General features: G+C 39.5%; 1 protein-coding gene across 1 annotated transcript in view; it reads left to right on the top strand.

Moving 5' to 3' along the window:
• The window catches only part of Kcnc2 (potassium voltage-gated channel subfamily C member 2), a 203094-nt gene that overhangs the window by 1437 nt on the left and 182386 nt on the right, over positions 1–19271 (top strand). Inside the window, exon 2 of the mRNA XM_023716345.1 lies at positions 1–402. This exon is cut by the window's left edge and continues 310 nt beyond it. Coding sequence (XP_023572113.1) covers positions 1–402 — 402 coding nt within the window. The remainder of the gene's footprint in view (positions 403–19271) is intronic.

Below are 19271 nucleotides of genomic sequence, written 5' to 3'. Positions count from 1 at the left end.
GGCGGCGGCCGCGAGTTCTTCTTCGACCGGCACCCGGGCGTCTTCGCCTACGTGCTCAACTACTACCGCACCGGCAAGCTGCACTGCCCGGCCGACGTGTGCGGGCCGCTCTTCGAGGAGGAGCTGGGTTTCTGGGGCATCGACGAGACCGACGTGGAGCCCTGCTGCTGGATGACCTACCGGCAGCACCGCGACGCCGAGGAGGCGCTCGACATCTTCGAGGCCCCCGACCTCCTCGCGGGCGGCGACCCTGGAGATGACGAGGACCTGGCGGCCAAGCGGCTGGGCATCGAGGACGCGGCGGCGCTCGGCGGGCCCGACGGCAAGGCCGGCCGCTGGAGGAGGCTGCAGCCCCGCATGTGGGCCCTCTTCGAGGACCCCTACTCGTCCCGAGCCGCCAGGGTAAGGCCAGAAGCGACGCTTCCCTGCCGTTGCAACTTCTGCCCGCTGCTTTCCCAAGTTTCCTTCTTTTCCACTAAGGGCCCCTGCCTGGGATGAGGGGGAGAGGGAGAAGACAGCAGATGCTCCCAAAAGATGGGTTTCCAGGCTGTACGGGGGGGCAAGGTAAACCCTGGGCCCTGGGCCCCATACCCCCGCCTTCCCTTTGTCCCACTCCTGACCTCCCATTTCAAACTGGAATTCACTGTGGCAGGTGGGATCTGAAGGGTAAAGGACAACAAGTCTGTACAAGTCTGGGACCTTCATTTCGAATTATTTCCTTACTTTTTTGTTCCAACCTTTTCCTTTAGCTTGGATGCCTCTTGGGGCCTCTTGGCCGTCCTGATGTGACATTTGCAGCGAGGCCTGACTGTCCTTCACATCTGGTGCACCCAGGCAGTGGTTCCAATGAGGGGTCTAGTCTGAGGACACAGGAAGGGGACATAGAGTACAGATACACAGGGGGCTGCTCCAGGAGGTTCACTTTGTGGACAGAATAAGGTGTGACCTCTCTTTCTGAGAGGGAGAAGAGTAGGTATGGGGGTTGCTTGCCTTAGTGAGCTGACCTCCGAGAGCCGCCTGCACCCTGAAGCTTTGAGTATGCGGCCTTTCTTTTTGGGCTGAGTCTATGTACCTGACAGGTTGCCAACTCTCCAAATCTAAGTAATTCCATTTACAGCTTACAGTTTCCATCCTGTGACCCCAGCCTCGGTTTTTCATATTGGTTTTTAGCATACCTGGCATCTGACAGCTGTCTTTGATTAATTTAAGCCGTCCTTGACTCCCAGTTAATTTCTTCGGTTTAAAGGAAATACAAATAAAGAAAAATTATACAGTGTGAGAATGGGTTTTAATTATGCATGAGAACCAAGTAGTGGATTTAGTGAAATCTTGGTGACTGTATGTGTGTGGATAGCCCTGCCGCCCAGAAGAGACACCACCCGCTGGGCAGAATGGGAATACTTTAAGCTTTACTTTGTCCTCATTACAGTCTTTTTTTTTTTTTTTTTTTGCATGTCAGAAGTCCTTGTCTCTTCCATGTGATGCAGCTGGCTATCTACTAACTATTCAGAGAAAGTGCTGCTCCTGATATCATTTTGGAGGCTGAAAATAATGTTTTCAGTGAGGAGTAGATGAGGCAACTGTCCCCCTTTCGTGGGTTGGGCATTTGCACGCATGTCTACACTTATGCATTTAAATATAGAATCAATAACTTCAAGTTTGGAGTCTTGCTTTTAAGATCAGCCTAGAAGTCCAAAAAGAGTTTGTGTCCTGAAAAAAAGTGCATGCATTTAAGTCAAATCATCGTCTCATGACCGTTACATCTGTGTTGCTTGGTTTGGTTTCCAGCTGAATGCCACAGTGCGCTTTCCACTTGATGCTTAAGAAGATGAACTAGATTTGGTTTTAGGTTTGTTATGTGATTATTTTTTCAGATTGTTTGGTACAAAAAAGACAAAATGCATATTATCTTTGCTCATGATAAGGTTCCGTGGTATCTTCGTGTTTTATGTTAAATTTTATTCTGAACTAGGTTACGTAGCAAAATATGTAAGACAGTTTAACTTTTATCATTGCCATGGAATTTGATTTCATTGATTATTGACCTAAAGAGTCTATCAGTGACTTTAAAAGGTTTTGCTTTAAATCTTATCTAGGTTTTATTGTAATTATATTAAGGATTTGACATGCATTTATTTTAGGAGAGAAAACTAGAGATTAACACAAGGTCAAAGAACAAGTAGAAGCCAGAATGGGAATCACGGAGCGTAAAAACCTAGTCAAGACCTTGTATTTTGTAAATGAGCAAATCGGACACTCAGATAATGACTGATGGCCAAGGTCAGACATCAAGTTAAGAGCAGAGCCAAAATTATTCTAGAGGTCTTGTGACACCCTTTTCTAGGCCTTTCCACCAAAACCACTGATTATAATTGATTGGATTGTGAAATCTCTGCAGATCATGCTGCTTTTGAGATTTCATGACTAATTAAAACATTTACTAGAGTTCTAATTCTGAAAGGTCATTTATGACCGTTTACAATATGCATATTTTAGGACGTTGGCTGCTAGAATTTTTCATTGTACCACCCAACAATAGAATAAAAGCATAAGATTTGATTTGACTTCTTAAAATGACTCCTGTTGAAACTTTCCATTTTTATTGACAAGTCAGTATCTAATAATTTGCTTTCTTTTAGGGGAATCATTTTTCACATTACTATGGATTGCCTATAGCAGAAGGTACAGTTCTATTAAAAAGGAGTTCAGAAAACAAGCTGACAGTATTACTTGACTACTTTGATAAATAGATTTCCACTAAGAGGTTGCAGGATGAAAATATCTTTTGCATGGCTATGAGTATGAAGATCAGAAATCAGTTACGAAGTGGTTTGGTTCAGCTGTGTTCTTTTTTTTTTTTTGGTGGTACCAGAGATTGAACTCAGGACCTTGAGCCTTCCAGGCAAGCACTTATTCCACTGAGCTATTTCCCCAGGCCCCTCAGCTGTGTTCTTATTGCTACAAGTCTGACTCTTAGAAGTTACACTTTTATGAACTCTTACTTTTTTTACATTAGGTTCTATTTTAGTGAAGATGTCGAATAAATAATTTTAACCATCTGAATTTCTTTTTCAGTTTGCTCTTTGTACTTCTTCATTTTCTTTACCCTTCCCTATATTAAGAAGATTAACAATTAAGTACATGTATGTTATTTCTAACTTTGTTACTTAAAACATTAGTGATAGGAACTCGTCAAGAATCTCATAACACTATATTTTTGTCCTTTGTTGGTTAGCATGCTCCCTGATCTACGGATGTAAATACATATTTGAGAAATCTAAACTGTCGAAGTTAACTTGTAAAATAAGTTTAAATCTTATACTTATGAATTCTTACCCTGAAGAACAGCACAAAAATACAGAACTGTATAAAAATTCAAATATATGTTGTCATGGAAACCTGTAGTGGAGAAAATGGTATTAAGAAGGGAGGGATTATTGTGTTGATGCCAGTGAGTGATATTCTCAAACAACAAAGAGAGGGATATATGCATCTGTGAAAATATTCGTTATTATAATATTTCGGTTTTAGAAGAAGATGACTTTTGTAGATGGTTTCCTCTGAAGACATTGTAAGGATAGGTGTATCCTTCAACTTCTAGACCTTTCTGAAAGTTAAAAATAGTATAAGATACTAGAATCAGAAAATATTTTATTAGATTTATTTCTAATACTGAAGAGTTGAGAACAGTTGTATGTTCCTAGCACTTCATTTCCCTCCCTCCCTCCCTCCCTCCCTCCGTCCCTCCCTCCCTTCCTTTGGTGGAGACAGGAGATGATTGCATTCAGTTCAGTTTTAGAGTAGCCTTTTTTGGTAATATACACATATCTATGATTGGCAGATTGATCTTTCACCTTTTACCTTTAAAGAGCATTTGAAAAATAAAAAAAAACAACAAAAGAACAACATCTATGTATTCACACTTCAGAGTTCAGCTCTTTGATGTGGGTCTAGGTGCTTCGCATATGTTTTACTGAATTGTATTTAATATGCCATTTGTGTGCGTTGCGCAATGGTCCTGGATTATAGATGACTTGCAGTAGTAAATCTGTCACTTCAAATCCTGAACTATTCACTTTATTACCATGTTCGGTTGTTTAATTTCCAGAGAATTACTAAAATACACTCCCTCACAGCAACTAAATTTAAAATTCAATATCTCAAATTGGATTCAAAGTTTCAAATGTTTGATTAAGTTTTTATGGGGTAGTCTGTATCTCTTTTTAAGGGGATTGAACTCAGGCCCTTGCGCTTGCTGGGGAAGTGCTTATTCTATTGAGCAGATCCCAGACCCTGCTAGTCTGTATCTCTTGCCCAAACTGAGTTACACTAATACTTGTTAGCATTAAACATAACATTTGATTTTTAAAAATTATTATAGTGTAAGACATCTGAGTTACGTATTGAAATCAAAGAATGAAAATGTATTTATTTTTAGTTTGTAAATGTTATTCTGGATAATACTAATTAATGGCTAAACATAGCTTGTGCATGAAATATTATTGCCAATTAATACTATTTTTAGATAGTTCATTTAATGAATATTGGTCCTACAGGCACTTTAGACCAGAGACTACTCAATGATGTACGAGTATATGAAGAAGATATGCTAGCTCTTTGTCCTCAGTAAGCTCACTACTTAATTTATAATAAAACATTTCCAAATGATAATACTGGTGGAATTGAAGAAACAAGGTAACAGCCAACAAACTTCTCAAGATATTAAAGATACACTTTCCTCCAAAAAAGTCTCACTTTTTTTGATGACAACTGCGGTGATGTGCTCATCTCAGGAATCCTGGTATTAGCTGGGCGGAGGGGTGCATCCCTGAAGCATCAGCTCTGTGGGAGGGAGGCTGGGGACAAGAAGGGAGAAGTCAAAGCCAACCTGAACCGGGCGGCGCTATCCTGGCTCAATCTGGGCTTGAAACGTTGCTAGTCGTTATGTCATTAGAAACGTGTTGTACTTTTTAACTCCTCTCCCCGCTTCTTCCGATTGATTCCTAGCCCCTGGTGTACCTGACCATCTGACATTCACTTCTCCTTTGAGGTCATGCTCATTACACTTTTCTCCTGTTAATAGGGCCACTCATTTTCATTTAGTTCCATTCCTTTTCCTTCATCAACTACATTGATGTTGCCTTAGGTTCTTACCCGCAATTCCTTTGTTTCTCACTCTAATGTACGCGTTCTCCAGGCACGTGGATGGATGTCCCATGGTTTTCCCTGCCAGCTATAGGTTAGTTGCTCCTTGTTCTAGTCTGTCCTCTCACTTTTCCCTCTTAGCTTTATATGAAAAATAAAATGGTATAAAATCAGAGTTGCTCGCCAATGTATTATCCTGGTGCACTGAGCCACTATACATCTACATAACTATATCAGGAAAGGGGGTATCAACTTATCCTTTTTTTCATTCACTTTTTCTAATTATGAGCTTCGAAAAACCATGCCCCAGCTGTTCTTACTCTGCTGTCAAATATTCACCCGTGTGTCCTCTGGAGTTTCGCCCTACTTCGACCTGTCATTCACAGTACTGATCATAGTCCTTACGGTTAGGGTTCAGTGTGTTCAGCTATCTTCAACATACTGAATCCATCTTCTATACATTGTTGTCAGAACAATTCCCCTTAAAATCTTTAATAGGTATCATAAATTTCCAGATAAAATTCAAATGCGTAAATATGGCCTATAAGACTTTTCTTTCCTGGCTTCTGCGTTCTCAGGGTTCAACATCTTTCCGATCTCTTCATTTTATAATAAGCAATTAATTAAAGAAAATTCAATTGACAACCAGGAGGCAAGCTTGGCTATCTCAGTAAGTAGAGCCTTGAACTTTAAAAATTTTTTTTCATTCATGTTAATGAGAAAAAAATAAAATAGCAACTTTTGATATGAGAACTTCTTTAATCCTGATCTTTCTAATTTATTTATTCATTTATTTATTTGGTACAGGGTCTCCCTATGCAGTTCAGACTTGTAGTGATCCTCCTGTCTCAGCCTCCCCATCACTGGGATTACAGATGTGTGTGTCACCACACCCGGTTCTGGGGCCAGTGTGGCGTGTGGTGCCAGGGATCAAACTTGGGACCTTACATTTGCCAAGCAGGTCTTAGACTGCTGAGCTATCTCCCCAGCCCCTGATCTTTCCATTTTCAAAGTATCATAGGCTCTCTTTTTTTTACAATATGATGTATATACTACTTAAACCAAACAGTTTGGGGTATGGCTAAGTTTCTTTGTTCCTTTTGTATTAATTACAAGTCATGGTCACCTATGTGATAATGAGACCCCAAGCTCCTGCTGCAATAATCTGGTGTATTTATATTTGCCTTACAAGCACTGAAATGTCTTTTGACCTTTTCCATGCCACTAATTGTACAGCTGACAAATAAATGTTGTGTAATTAAGTTGAAATATACTAAACATTGAGTAGGATCGGAGATTAACTGATTCAGTGAATCTCAAAAAGAAATAAGTAACTTCAGTTGTCAATTGCATTTTCACTGGTTTGTCTGATCCCACACAAGGTGTTCTGATGTATGAAACGCATTATTCATGCCAAAGTGAATGTAGTTGGGCAGGTTAAGTATGCTTTTTTTTTTTTCTATAATATTTTGCTAAGAATTTACCTGTAGACTTGAATTGGTAAAATTACATGATAGTCAAGGAACTTATTCTTTCTTGTCAAGAAATTCATTTTCTTTCTTTTTTTTTTTTTTTTTGTTTTGCAGAACCGGGGATTGAACTCAGACTCTTTCTCTTGCCAGGGAAGTGCTTATTCCACTGAGCCATCTCCCCGGCCCCAAGAAATTCATTTTCAAAGTAAATGAAAACAGGAAAAGCTATATATATGTACATACATATATATGTCTCAGCCTTTTCCATCTGAAAATGTGTCTACTATCATTAATTTTTATAGTTACACATAAAGTAAAAGTGGTACTCAAGTCTTAATTTTTGGACTTCTGAATTATATCCTCCGTACTACAACAATCTTTAAAAATATGCCTAAATGAAATAATAGGGGCCGGGGAGATGGCTCAGTGGAATAAGCACTTGCCTGGCAAGCGCAAGGGCCTGAGTTCAATCCCTGGTTCCACAAAAAAAAAAAAAAAAAAAAGAAGGAAAGAAAGAAAAGAAATACTAAAGATAAACACAAATCTCCAGAAGGAATATGTAGTAGCAAAACAATAACTATCAATATGTTACCTAAATTCAATTCAATTGTTTTTGTAGTATGAAGGGGTTTTCTTTTATTTTAAAAATTTTTAAAAATCTTTTTTGTCTTTTTGAGATAGGGTCTTACTACACAGTTCAGGCTTGCCTTGAACTCACTTAGTGGGCCAGGCTGGCCATGAATAAACAGAGATCCTCCTCCCTCAGCCTCCCAAGTTGAAGGGTTTTCCTTTAGAAGAGAAATCTAGATATTCTTAGCTTTTTATTTTTTTGGGTACTGGCAATTGAACTCAGGACTTTGCACATGTCAGGCAGGTGCTTGTGCCGCTGAGCTCTGTCCCTGGCCCTAGATATTCTTTTATGGCAGATTAGCACTGCTGTGTGCTTTTTTTTTTTTTTTTTTTTAAAGGTTGAAGGATAGTATTTAATTTTAATTTTGTGTCGTCGATAATTTATGGAAAGTGAATAGAGCATAGGCATTGTGAGAGTCGTGGAAGCCTAGTTGAATCTCTGTATGGGTGAGACCTACAAGGACTTTTAGTAGTCCTGATTTTAACATGAGCAAAATGACCTTGGAGAAGTTGCTTCATCATTCCCAGGCTGAGTTCCTTTGCCTCATTCTGAGAAATGTCTTAAAAATGAGTGTCACCCATCGGACTACACAGTATACACACTTCTGTCCACTTGTAAACTTTTGATAGGTTTATAGGTAAACTATTGCTCAAGATTTGGCACAGTGACCAGGAAGGGACAAAACGTCTGTACCCATTAAGATTGCACTCTGAGGACCATCACACTAATAAGGTAAACCAGAATTGATTTTTTTTTTTTTTCTTTGTAACTTTCTGCCCTTTTTTCCCTACAGCTGTTGGGTAGCTGCTGCTGTGGTTACCATAGAAACGGGCTAGCTCCCAGCTTCCTGTTTCCATTGAAAACAGCTTTCTCTTAACCACATATTGATCTCAGGAAATCATTTTGCTGTGGCTATGTCACTGAAACCTGTAAAGATGATTGGCTCTGTCACTGCCTAGGTCTGAGACTCAGTGCAGGTGTGTAGCCTGATACCCGCAGGGGTAACTGGATGATCTCAGGTTTATTTTCATTTGGAAAAGCACCCTGTCAAAGGCACCCTCCGTTTCCCCTTCCCACATTTTATAAAGAAGGGAAAGTCTGATTCACTCGAGGATTTACAATATGCCTAACACATTTACATGTTTACAAAATAGTGTCAAATTATTCAGCGGTAATCTGTTTTACCATCCAGTCTATTAGGGTGATCACAGAGAATAGTATGCTTTCCAGCACACTTCACATGCTTGAGTTTGTTGAGCTCGTTAATGAAGGCTATTTCAAAATGATTATGTGTGCTGAATGTAAAGTGCCTCATACATCTCTTTTGAGAAAATAGTATATATTTTATATACTATATACATATATATTTTAGCATGTATGTATGGGCCTAACAAGAAGATAATATTTATTGTCATAGCCTAGAGACATACTCAGGGACTAGGTTTACAAAATTTGTGTATGAATGGGAGATGAAGGATATGACTTAAGAGTTTTGGTTGAGGACACAAGAATGCACATGTTCTTGTATTCTACGTGTCCAGAGTATACGCTATGTAAGGGAGTTGGTGATGGGAGAATACGCACTTCTGGTATCCACGAGTGTTAGACTGGGAAGGAAACTGGTGACACAGTACTCTAGCACAATTACTTTAATTCAAAGCGAAAGCAACTAGCAAGTTCTGGCCACCGCTGTTGAGTGACAGTGGTGAGTGTAGAATTTGTATTGCCCAGTGTCTGCTTTAGCATTTTCCTTTGTTCTTGGTTGTTCAGTCTAGGCTGTTTAACATCAAATGCACACAATTTAGCTGTCAGGAAGCAGCAAGCTTGTTAGGCCTGGCTTGGGTAGGCTCAGCCCTCTCCCACGTGTTATAGTTTACGGTGTCACGAAACTTGCTTCTTTAGGTAATTATTTTATTTCTTCTCCTCTAGCTCCAGACTTCCCGGGAGTCTTCCAGGGATGCCTTCTTCCTAGTTCCGCATCTTATTTTCTTACCTTAAAGTACTTCCTTTTCTCCCTTCTATTTCTAACCTCTCTAAAAGGATCTATGGAGGTTTCTTAGCTCATAAATTGAGCCCTATGTAATAAACTTCAAGATACATTTAGGAAATTGAGAAATCTTACCTTTCTTCCTCTTGATACCTTTGTATGCATTCTTTTTGTAATATTTTTATCTACTGCTTGATTTATTGTTTTGGTATTTTTCATGCAATTCTCTTGCAATATATGGTGAAAACTATTGTGGTGGGCAATGTGTTTCATGCAGCGTTACCTTCTGAAATGTACTTAATTGGATCATGGTGAACTTGCAAGGAAATAGTAGAAGAATCAGAAAAGTAAAACGTTGGGTAGCGCTGTAATGTCAGCAAATGCACTGCACAAAAAATTTCTCCCTGAATTGGAATGCTCATTAGTCGAGGGTGGAGTAATGGGGACCTTGTAATTCTGGGAGTGTGTGAGAGAACGCGCTTCACAGGGATCAAAGCAGAAGAACTTGGAGCAAAATCTTAGCAGGATATGAGACAAAAACCAATTCCTGTTTGCTGCAGTCACTTAATTAGTCTTCCCTCTTGAAAGCTGATAATGATTAGGGCATTTTTGTAACCTGACATTCACGTGGTAGTCACCAGAAAACTCTGAACACCTCAGTGGTGTCTTTCTTAATCTTTGAGCTAAGATTTGTTGGTATGCTATCGGATCTTAGAGCCTTGTCATTCTCCATGTATCTAACTGCATTGTTGACATCTTTAAAAGTTAGAGTAAAAGCCATGATGGTTTTTTGCAACAGATTTTCCATCATTTAATCCCAGCAGAGGAAGAGTTTTTCTTTCTTTTGCATTGAATCTACAGAAAGAGAGGCAGAGACACTAACCTGGCAACTTTTGGTCGTGGACATTCTCTCTCTCTCTCTCTCTCTCTCTCTCTCTCTCTCTCTCTCTCTCTGTCTCTCTCTCTCTCTCTCTGATATAGGGTGTCACTACACAGCTTGGACTGCTTGTGATCCTCCTGTCTCAGCCTCCATAGTCTAGGATTACAGGTGTGTGCCATCACATCCAGCTTAGGTGGCCAGCATGGCGTGCCCAGGGTTCTGGGGCCAGCACAGCAGAAAGTACTGGGGATTGGATCTGGGTCCTTGAGCTTGCCTGGCAGGACCTTAGACAGCTGAGCTATCTCCCCAGTCCTGCAGATATTCTTTTATACCAATCCTTTGGTCATATTTTAAAAATTGTTTTGTAAGTTACAAAAATGCAATACATCTTTCATAACATAAAATATTTTAAACAATATTATTAAGACATACAAATGATATTCCTTTACACAATTTTAAGAAGGTGTATTAATGAGGTATATTTAAATGAAAATGATTTGGACAATGTTAATTTTTTTTGAGACAGGGTCTTTCTACATAGTTGAGGCTGGCTTTGTACTCACTGTGTAGCCCAGGCTGGTCTGGAACTCACAGCAATCCTGCCTCTGCTCTCTTAAGTCCTGGGAACAGAAGTCTGGGCCACTAAGCTGGGCTTTATAAATTATCATTGGAGGAGTGCATTGTCAGATTGAGTGCAATAGAGGGGTCAGATATTTTTCAGAACTCATAAAAATTTGTGTGTTTGTGAATTACACCAATTCAGACATGAATTGCTTCTTTTAGTCCATTTAAATTTATTGATTTAGGTTAACATACTATTTGCTAAAAGTGAATATTATAAAATAATTAAACAAATGATGACATAGTAGGAGTAAGTTTTCTTATTGATACTGATATGCTAACTTTGGATAAAATTAGCAAAAGTGGATTTAAGGAAACCTGTGATTATAGTTATGACATTTCACCATATCATTTATGTTGTGCTGCTTCTCTCTGTTAGCTGTCTTTGGTGCACAAAGATAGGATGACTATGAAGGATGTTAAAATATGCTTCCTAGGACCTGTCTTTTGTGTAGATTAAACAGGACAAAATACAAGCTTAATTGGCCATTGTCTGTGAAAACAAAATCCAAAATTTTAGTCATTTTTGATTTTTTAAAAAAACCTATTGGAGCTAGGTTATCAGGCCTGAGTGAACCCATCACAGTCATATAATATGATTAGTGATGTATCAAAATTGAAAAATTATCATATTATGTCATGATAGATAGACAGTGGGGACTTATGGTTTATTTGTAGCTCCATAATGGTGTCCACTGTGCTTTGATATCTGCAGCACAGTGCTAGAGACAGAAGCCAAATGAACCAATGAAATCCCACTTACATATTCAATGACATTTAAAGGAGTAGATTTGGTGCAAAAGCGGGGTTGACTTTAATCAACTGCTTCGATTTTTTTCTGTGGGTCTCCAGTTGAAGTTTTTATCTTTAACATGTACGTATTACGTTACCTAAGGTTTCAGGTTTTGTGATTGTTTTCAAAATATATTTATTTTAAAATTGGTATATCATTGACTTAATTCATCTCTAATTTGTCTATTTTTTTCCATAATTTTATTGAGAAACAAATAGCAATGAGACAGTTTCAAACCAAATTGGTAGGAGAGTTTCAATAATTAACACATTGCATTAATTTGTCTATTTTTGATCTCTAGAAGTAAGTGCAGTTGTCAGAATACTTGACATTGCACTTCAATACTGAGTTTCTTTCCGTATGGCCTTTTGTTTTTTCTGTACCTTGGCTTGTGTTGAAAAGCTGACAGGGGCTGGCTAGGCAGCTCAGTGGTCTAAGCATCTGCTTTGGCAAGTGCAGGGACCAGGGTTTGATCCCAGATCCCACATGGTGCGCTGGCCCTGCCTCCAGGGTGCACTGAGCTGGTGACAGAGTCTGGGTGTGGTTACACATGCCTGTAATCCCAGTGCTGGGGAGGCTGAAAACGGGAGGATCACTACGAGTCCAAGCTGCACAGTGAGACCCTGTACCAAATACATAAATTAAAAAAAAAAAAAAAAGAAAATCTGACAAAATAGCTTGTTGTTGTAAAGCATGTGTATTTTTTTTTTTAAACAAATTGGGTGAGAACCAAGAACCAACAATTCTAATGCTTTTGCATGTCTCTGCTGACAATTACTGAAGTCTTCTCCTGGATAGGCCTAGCTTATGTAATAAGAATGTGAAACAAATTAAGATTTAGCATTTGCAGACAGATAGTGAGGTTAAGCTTAACAGCCTAGGTTGTATGGTAATAATAAGCTTGGCTTCTGGATGGTTAACAACTTAAGTTTGCAGACCAAATTAGAGAAAAAGGAAGGCTGCAAGGAAAGCCAACATTTTGGCCCTAGCCTTCCAAGGTCACTTAAGACTCAGGACATATGAGAACTTGTACTGTAACGTCATGTAACTCGGCAGTGTCCCAAATTTTCTGATCAAGGAGATTATAGGGCCAAAGAGGAAAGTGATCAATGATGTAGAGTGTGCCTAAGGAGAGTCACATGGGGAGAAGACATTCTCTCAGGCTTTCACAGAGAGCACATTGGCCAAGAAATGGCCGTGACTCATCCACATGGCTGACACTGACAAAGGTTCTACAATCTGAGGTACAGGATCTCAGGATAAATCCTGAGGGCATTTCACTGACCTTCTCAGACCCAAAAGCTACAACTCTTGTTGCATAGGTCCTGCTTTACCTTGGTCTTATCCATCCAGTAGAAAAGTATGAAGATGAAATATAGGAAGTAAAGCCATGCTGTTATGTTGAGCTGTGGGGGACTCAGGTCAATAATTTCTGACATTGCCAGTTAAACAGAAGACCCAATGCTATTATGGGCTACTGGACTCTTTTAGAATATTTTGCTGAGTTTACACACCTATAATATTCAAATAATGAAACTTAACAAAAAAAGGGGATACAGATGAATGTCCATTTTGTATCTGTGTATTCAAAGTGGTTAGGATAGATATATAGTTACATTCTCTTAATGAATAGAGGGATTTGTTTTAATGGTGTTAGGATATCAAGTCCGCATCTTGTACAGCAATTACCCACTAGGAAGAATGTATGCAATAGGTTAATTATTGAAACTGTCGTACCAATTTGATTTGAAACTGTCTCATTGCTGTTTATCAATAAAATTATGGGAAAAAATAGAATAAAAAGAGAAAAAAAAGATTTTAGCATCTGGCTTCAGAACACTTCTATTCTATGAGAGTACAAGAAGATCTGGTAATCCCTGATTGTAATATAATTCCTTAAATGCCTTAACAGAGATAATAGTATAGAGGAAACACAGAATAGTAGAGGAACAAGCTCCACTATATAGAGATTATGATGTTCTAAGTAGGTCTCAGAAGATACATAGGTCCTTTCTAGCACTTAAGGGAAAGGTCAACCACGTAATGAGAAGCTGAGAGAGGACACCACAGCACGTGCCAACAAGAAGCTGAAAGACCAGAAGGTAGAGAGGAAAGGGCGGGAGAACAGGAAAGAGAAGTACAGTGAGTGAAAACTGAGGAAGAAGGACTAGCTGGGATTATTAGATTTCCTGCTGAGATACAAACTTCTCAGTCAGAGAAGGACTAGACCCTACTTTTTCATTTAATTCAAAATTATTTAATCTCAAACTTAGGTATGCCTAGAAATAACCCCAAATGGTTACTGAAATTGCAGTTACCAAGGCTCATCCTATAAATCCTAGTTATGTAGAATTTTAGTAGGAACCAGATCTGGTGAATATGGTTTGGTTGTAGTGGGCTGCTTGCTCGTTATGTGTCAGTACTGTGGAACAACAGCTACAGAGACAAATGTGATTCAGCAATGAATTAAGAGAAGAATCAGGTTTAAGCTAGTGTTTCCCAAAACATGTTTTATAGACCTGCAACTGTGTAGGCTGTTAATTGATGTCTCTCACAAGGGCTTTGTGTGTGGATTAGTTTGAAAACAAGTTTAAAATACAACTATATAGTTGTTCTTTAATTATATATATATTTTAAATACTATTTATTTGTTTGGTACAAGGTCTTGCTATGCAGCTCGGACTGGAAGCGATCCTCTTGTGTCAGCCTCCCCAGCTCTGGGATTACAGGTGTGCGCCACCACTGTGTCTGGCCTCAGTGGCCTGTGTGGTGCACCCTGGGGCAGAGCCAGCATGGCACGGAGTATCTGGGATCCAACCCGGTTCCTTGTGCTTTCCCCAAAGGCGCTTAGATTGCCAAGCTATCTTCCCAGCCCGACAATTGGTTTTGAAGTGAAAGTGATATGGTGTTAAGAACTGAACTAGATCTGTGGAATTGTATTCTGACTTTACAACTGGTTTGCTGCACAATCTTTAGTGAGTTACTTCTCTACTACTCTTGGTCAGTTAGATCAGCAGGCAAATAATAGAATCCCATCCAAGGGATTGCTTTAACAGTGAACTGAACATATTCATGTTAAAAATCTTGGCCTGGTTACAAATGTTATCTGTGTTGCTGTTATTAGTAATCTTTTTTTTTTTTAAATGTATTTTAGGGAAGGGTCTGCAGGGTGTTCAGGGTCTCACTACTAGATCAGACTCAGTGATCCATCTGTTTACAGCTTCCCAAAAGCTGGGATTATAGGTGCACACCACCACACTCAGTCTTAATTGCCATCTCATCATGCCCTGGGGGCGGGGCCAATACAGCAGGCCTTGGTATGGAACCTTTGGCCCCTGCGCCTGCTTGCAAGTGGTTTAATCTGCTGAGCTATTTGGCCTGCCCTTGTTATTAGTAATCTTTTGAGGCAAGTGTTACTCAGTTTTGGAGGCAGTGTGGTTGCAACGGTCAATTAGGGAGCCTTTCTGGCACTTTAAATGTTCATGATGCACTAAGTTGTCTGTCCCAGGGATTTTGCATGTGGGTACTTACTGAGAAGTTGCAGAAGTGGCTCCCATTCATGATATATAGTATGCACTGCGCTGTGTATCAGGCTTTTCCCCTGTCCTCTATATGCTTGTGGTTTACTAGTATAGAACCAAATGGTGATAATAGTGCCATATCATGATGTCTTTACCGGAAGTAAGAGGTACGTTATGGTGCGCTGGAGGTTAACACAGTCTCTTTAGGGTTTGTCAACTTTTTTTCTCTGGAGAACAATATGTCTCTGTTGGTAACAGAGGATGCAGAGGAAATGTCCAGTTTTTGCTTGACAGTGGGAGAGCATAAACAAAGTTTCTTAAGAAGAGGAAGCCAGGGACTTTTCAGAGCACTGAGAGTAGTAAAATAGACCCTGTAAGCAGTGCATAGGAAAGGCGGGGTACATGTAGCTGGCGGGGGAGCTGAGACTTGCCGAACATTCTTGGTGGGCTCTCTGGAGAGGTCTGACCTTCCTCTGTTGGTAATAGGGTGGTTTTGAAGGAGTTTTAAGCAGAATTGTAGCCTGCAGATTTGTACTTGGGAATATAACCCTGAAGCCTTTAGAGCTAAAGGGGATGGTCCTGGAGAAGTGAAGTGTAAGGGTGGGAGGGCAGTGACTTAGCTTGCTATTAAACTAATACAGGCATGAGTCTTGATGGATTAGGTGCAGTAAGCAGGGCAGAGAAAAAAGCCAAGCATTTCCTACATTCTTTTTGTATAAGAAGATGAAAGAACTTTTATGACTTCTTTCTAAGATTGCATGGTTATTATTTGAAAATTGGGCTTATGAGCAATTATTTGTTCATGGGATTTACAATACTTGAAATTATATTTTGTGATCTTTTTCTTCTATATTTTGGTATCCGTTGCCTGATTACAGAAGGCTATTTCATAGGTTTTATGTTTGTGAAATTAGACACTAAGTGTACCTTTTAAAGTTTTGGTTGTTGTAATTGCCACCATAACAAGTTGGTGAGGGGTAACCAGTCCTCTCTCCAGAAAATGTGGGCTTTTTATTGCTGCTACTTTGGTCTAAATCCCAAGAAAATAATATTAATTTTTGCACAGTGTTCATAAAAAAGAACAGACTGTTCGGTGTAAGAGCCCATGTGGATTCCAAAGATAGATACTTAAGTCAAACCAGGGACTTAAAAAAGTGGTTATATAGTTCTGATGGTTGAAGTGTATCTTATAAACTTCCTCTCTGGCTAACTAGGGAGGAACAATACTAATTGGGAAGAAAAAATGAAGATAAGTCTCCAAGAGCTGAACTAGAAAGGCTATGGTAACTTCAGATTCAAAATCCTTTTGTATTTTATAGTTGTTCCATTTATACATCGGCGTGTTAAAACTTAGCAGAGTGCAATGTCTTTGTGATTCTTTCTGAATATGGTGGGCAGGCAGTTTCAAAAGTTCTCAATGATTTATGCCATTGTCTCAGTTACTTTGCCTTTGCTGGGACAAAATACCCGGCTCATACAAGTTAGAGGAGGGAAGGTTTATTTTTAGCTGGTAGTTTGTAGAGGTTTTGGTCTGTAGTCAGGGTCTGCCAGGCAAGAAAGTAGAAGTAAACAGCAAGCTTATTTCTTGTTTCTCCCTTTTTATTCCATTTCAGCTCCAAGCCCAGTGAGAGGTGTTACCACACCCAGTGTAGAACTTTCCAGTTACCCACATCTAAAACTATGCCAACCAATCATTGGACTATTTTCATGACCACACCCCTCATTTCATATTCACATGCCCCGAATGCAACACGCTGAAAACCCCCCATACGAATACTTGAGACTTTGGGAAAACATCAAGATATAGACCATAAAAGGCATTAATGTTAGGTCTTTGTAATGATTTAGGCCAGAATATCCCCTAAAAGTTTCATGTGTTTAAGTAAGATGACTGGACCACAAGAAGACTAAAGTTGATAGCTGCATATGCCTTTAGGAGGTGGAGCTTGGCTGGAAGAAGGGGGTCACTGAGGGTGTGACCGTGGCTCCTTTGTCTCTGCTTCCAGGCTGCCATGGGTCGGGCTCCTTGCCTCTGTCATGCCCCTGTGTCATGCATGCCCTTTCTGCCTGGGAGTCAGTCAGCCATGGACTAAACCCTCTGAGACCGTGAACCAAATAAACCTCTCCTATTTTGATTAGTGGGTGGGATGGAAACATGAATAATACAGTCTCTCTGTAAAGCTCTTTGGTTGTTTACTTTCATTCTTATATTTATATAATTAATTCTCTTCAAGAATCTTTTCCTCTGAAAGACTGTAGAACAGTGTGGCTAAGTTGTAGGGTCATGCAGAAGCATAGAACTCCCTGTACTGGTAGATGTGTCAGAGTCAGCTGGCAAATGGTGAGCTGTGAAGGTCTAAGAAAGGAAGTTTTGTTTGGATATGGACTCTAATATTTTAGTCAATGCAGAGCTTTTGCACTTTTCTTCAGTTTCTCTAAGCACTTTCAGGTAACCTGAAAGGTCACCTAGAGTTTGCCTCACTTTTCTGTGTTATACAAATATTCATAGCTATGAAATAGCCTCTGTTGATTCCCTCGTTTAGATAGTTGTTTTTATGGTGTATCTACCAAGGACAAATTCTTTAGCCAGCCAGTAAAGAAAATGGGGGGGGGACCCCCTTGAGCAGTTATTCCAGAGCAAACCCCCCTTTCCAGGGCCTGGTTGCTTCTGAGCTTGAGGCTCTTCTAGAGTTCTTTGAGAAGAAAAACACCAATACCAGGAAATACACCCTTTTCTGTATGGAAACTGAACTATATTAATAAAGTCAACCTGAATCCCCTTTAGTCCAGTCCCATTTGCTATGCACTGATAACAACTTATCCTATTTTTCATTCATCTGATGTTTTCATCATCTTAAATGGGATTTGGGTAAGGAGATGAAGTTCTTTGACCTGGGATTACAGGTACACACTATGCTTTCATACACTGGGGCCCAGTAGATTTGTTTCTACAAATGTCCCTAGCTATACCATGGCTGTAGTGCCATGTCATGAGGATTCTGATGCCACCACGTCACGAGAGTGTTTCATTTCTTTTATAATCTCATAGGACTGCTACAGTACATTCTGTTCATCTGTGGCCAAAACTTCATTATGTGGTGGATGACTACATACATGTATATGTAGTTGCATGTATATACACAGCTTCTGTTCTGTACTGATTATGAGGTAAAACCCTGACTTTCTGGCCCATGATCATTATGAACTCATGTGCGGGGTGGTTCTTCCATTTGTTGTTCCTCAGAGTTCTGAACACTATCTGACAATTTTCTAAGTAGATGTTAAAAATATCATTGTATATGTTTCTAGAGTACAGCATGATGTTTTGACATATGTCTCCAATGTGTCATAATTAAAGCAGTCTAATTAACAGATTCAGCACTTTATATACCATTTGTGGTGAAAATATTTAAAATCTACCTTTTTAAAACTTTTAAAATTTAAAATGCATTATTGTTTGTTGTAGTTACAATTCCAGGCCATGGATCATGAAACTATATTACTGTCAATTCGTTGTCAGCACTGTCTGAATATTATAATGATTTTCCTGGCCTTCAATGCTATATTTCTCTAATCATCCTCCATAAAAACAACAGCTTTCTTTGAGCTCAGCTACTTTCCTTATTTTAAAACATTTTCTCTGGTCCCCAAATACATAATCCAAGTGAGAAAAAATTCAAAGCCTGTGTCTAGTATGTGAGTTTATCATTGTCATAAGGAGCTTGTTAGACTAACATTTAAAAATTCTTGAAAATTATCACACCAACAGCATGACACTTTGTCATCTGCCCGCCGAGACTACACTTGTAAGAACCGTGAACTTTGATCATTTAGCAGATGCTTGTGAGTCTCCGCAGAAACTAGGCCCTTAAGTTGGAATAATGAATGTGCTTTAATTTTTTTTGCACAGAGACATTGCCAGTGGGAACAAATGCCAGGGCCCCATTAGGCAGAGAAGGATCTGACTAACAGAACAGATGACACTGATTGTCCTGCTAATTACATGGACAGAAGACCTTCACCAAAGGGTGCTGTGTCCTAAGAAAAGATGCTGGAGAACAGATGTTGCAGCAACCGAGAAGTTAGACAAAGAGAGCAGGACAAAAGGGAGCCTGTTCATTGCCTTCCTGTTACTGTTTCAATTAATAAATTAGAGATATTTAGAGGTAAAAATCTTCCACTGCAATAATATCTATATATGTCTATCTATATCTATATCTA

Source organism: Octodon degus, unplaced genomic scaffold (assembly GCF_000260255.1).
Source record: "Octodon degus isolate 3935 unplaced genomic scaffold, OctDeg1.0 scaffold00047, whole genome shotgun sequence".
In the NCBI taxonomy this organism is placed as follows: Eukaryota; Metazoa; Chordata; class Mammalia; order Rodentia; family Octodontidae; genus Octodon; species Octodon degus.
This window is presented reverse-complemented; position numbering and strand designations above follow the sequence as displayed.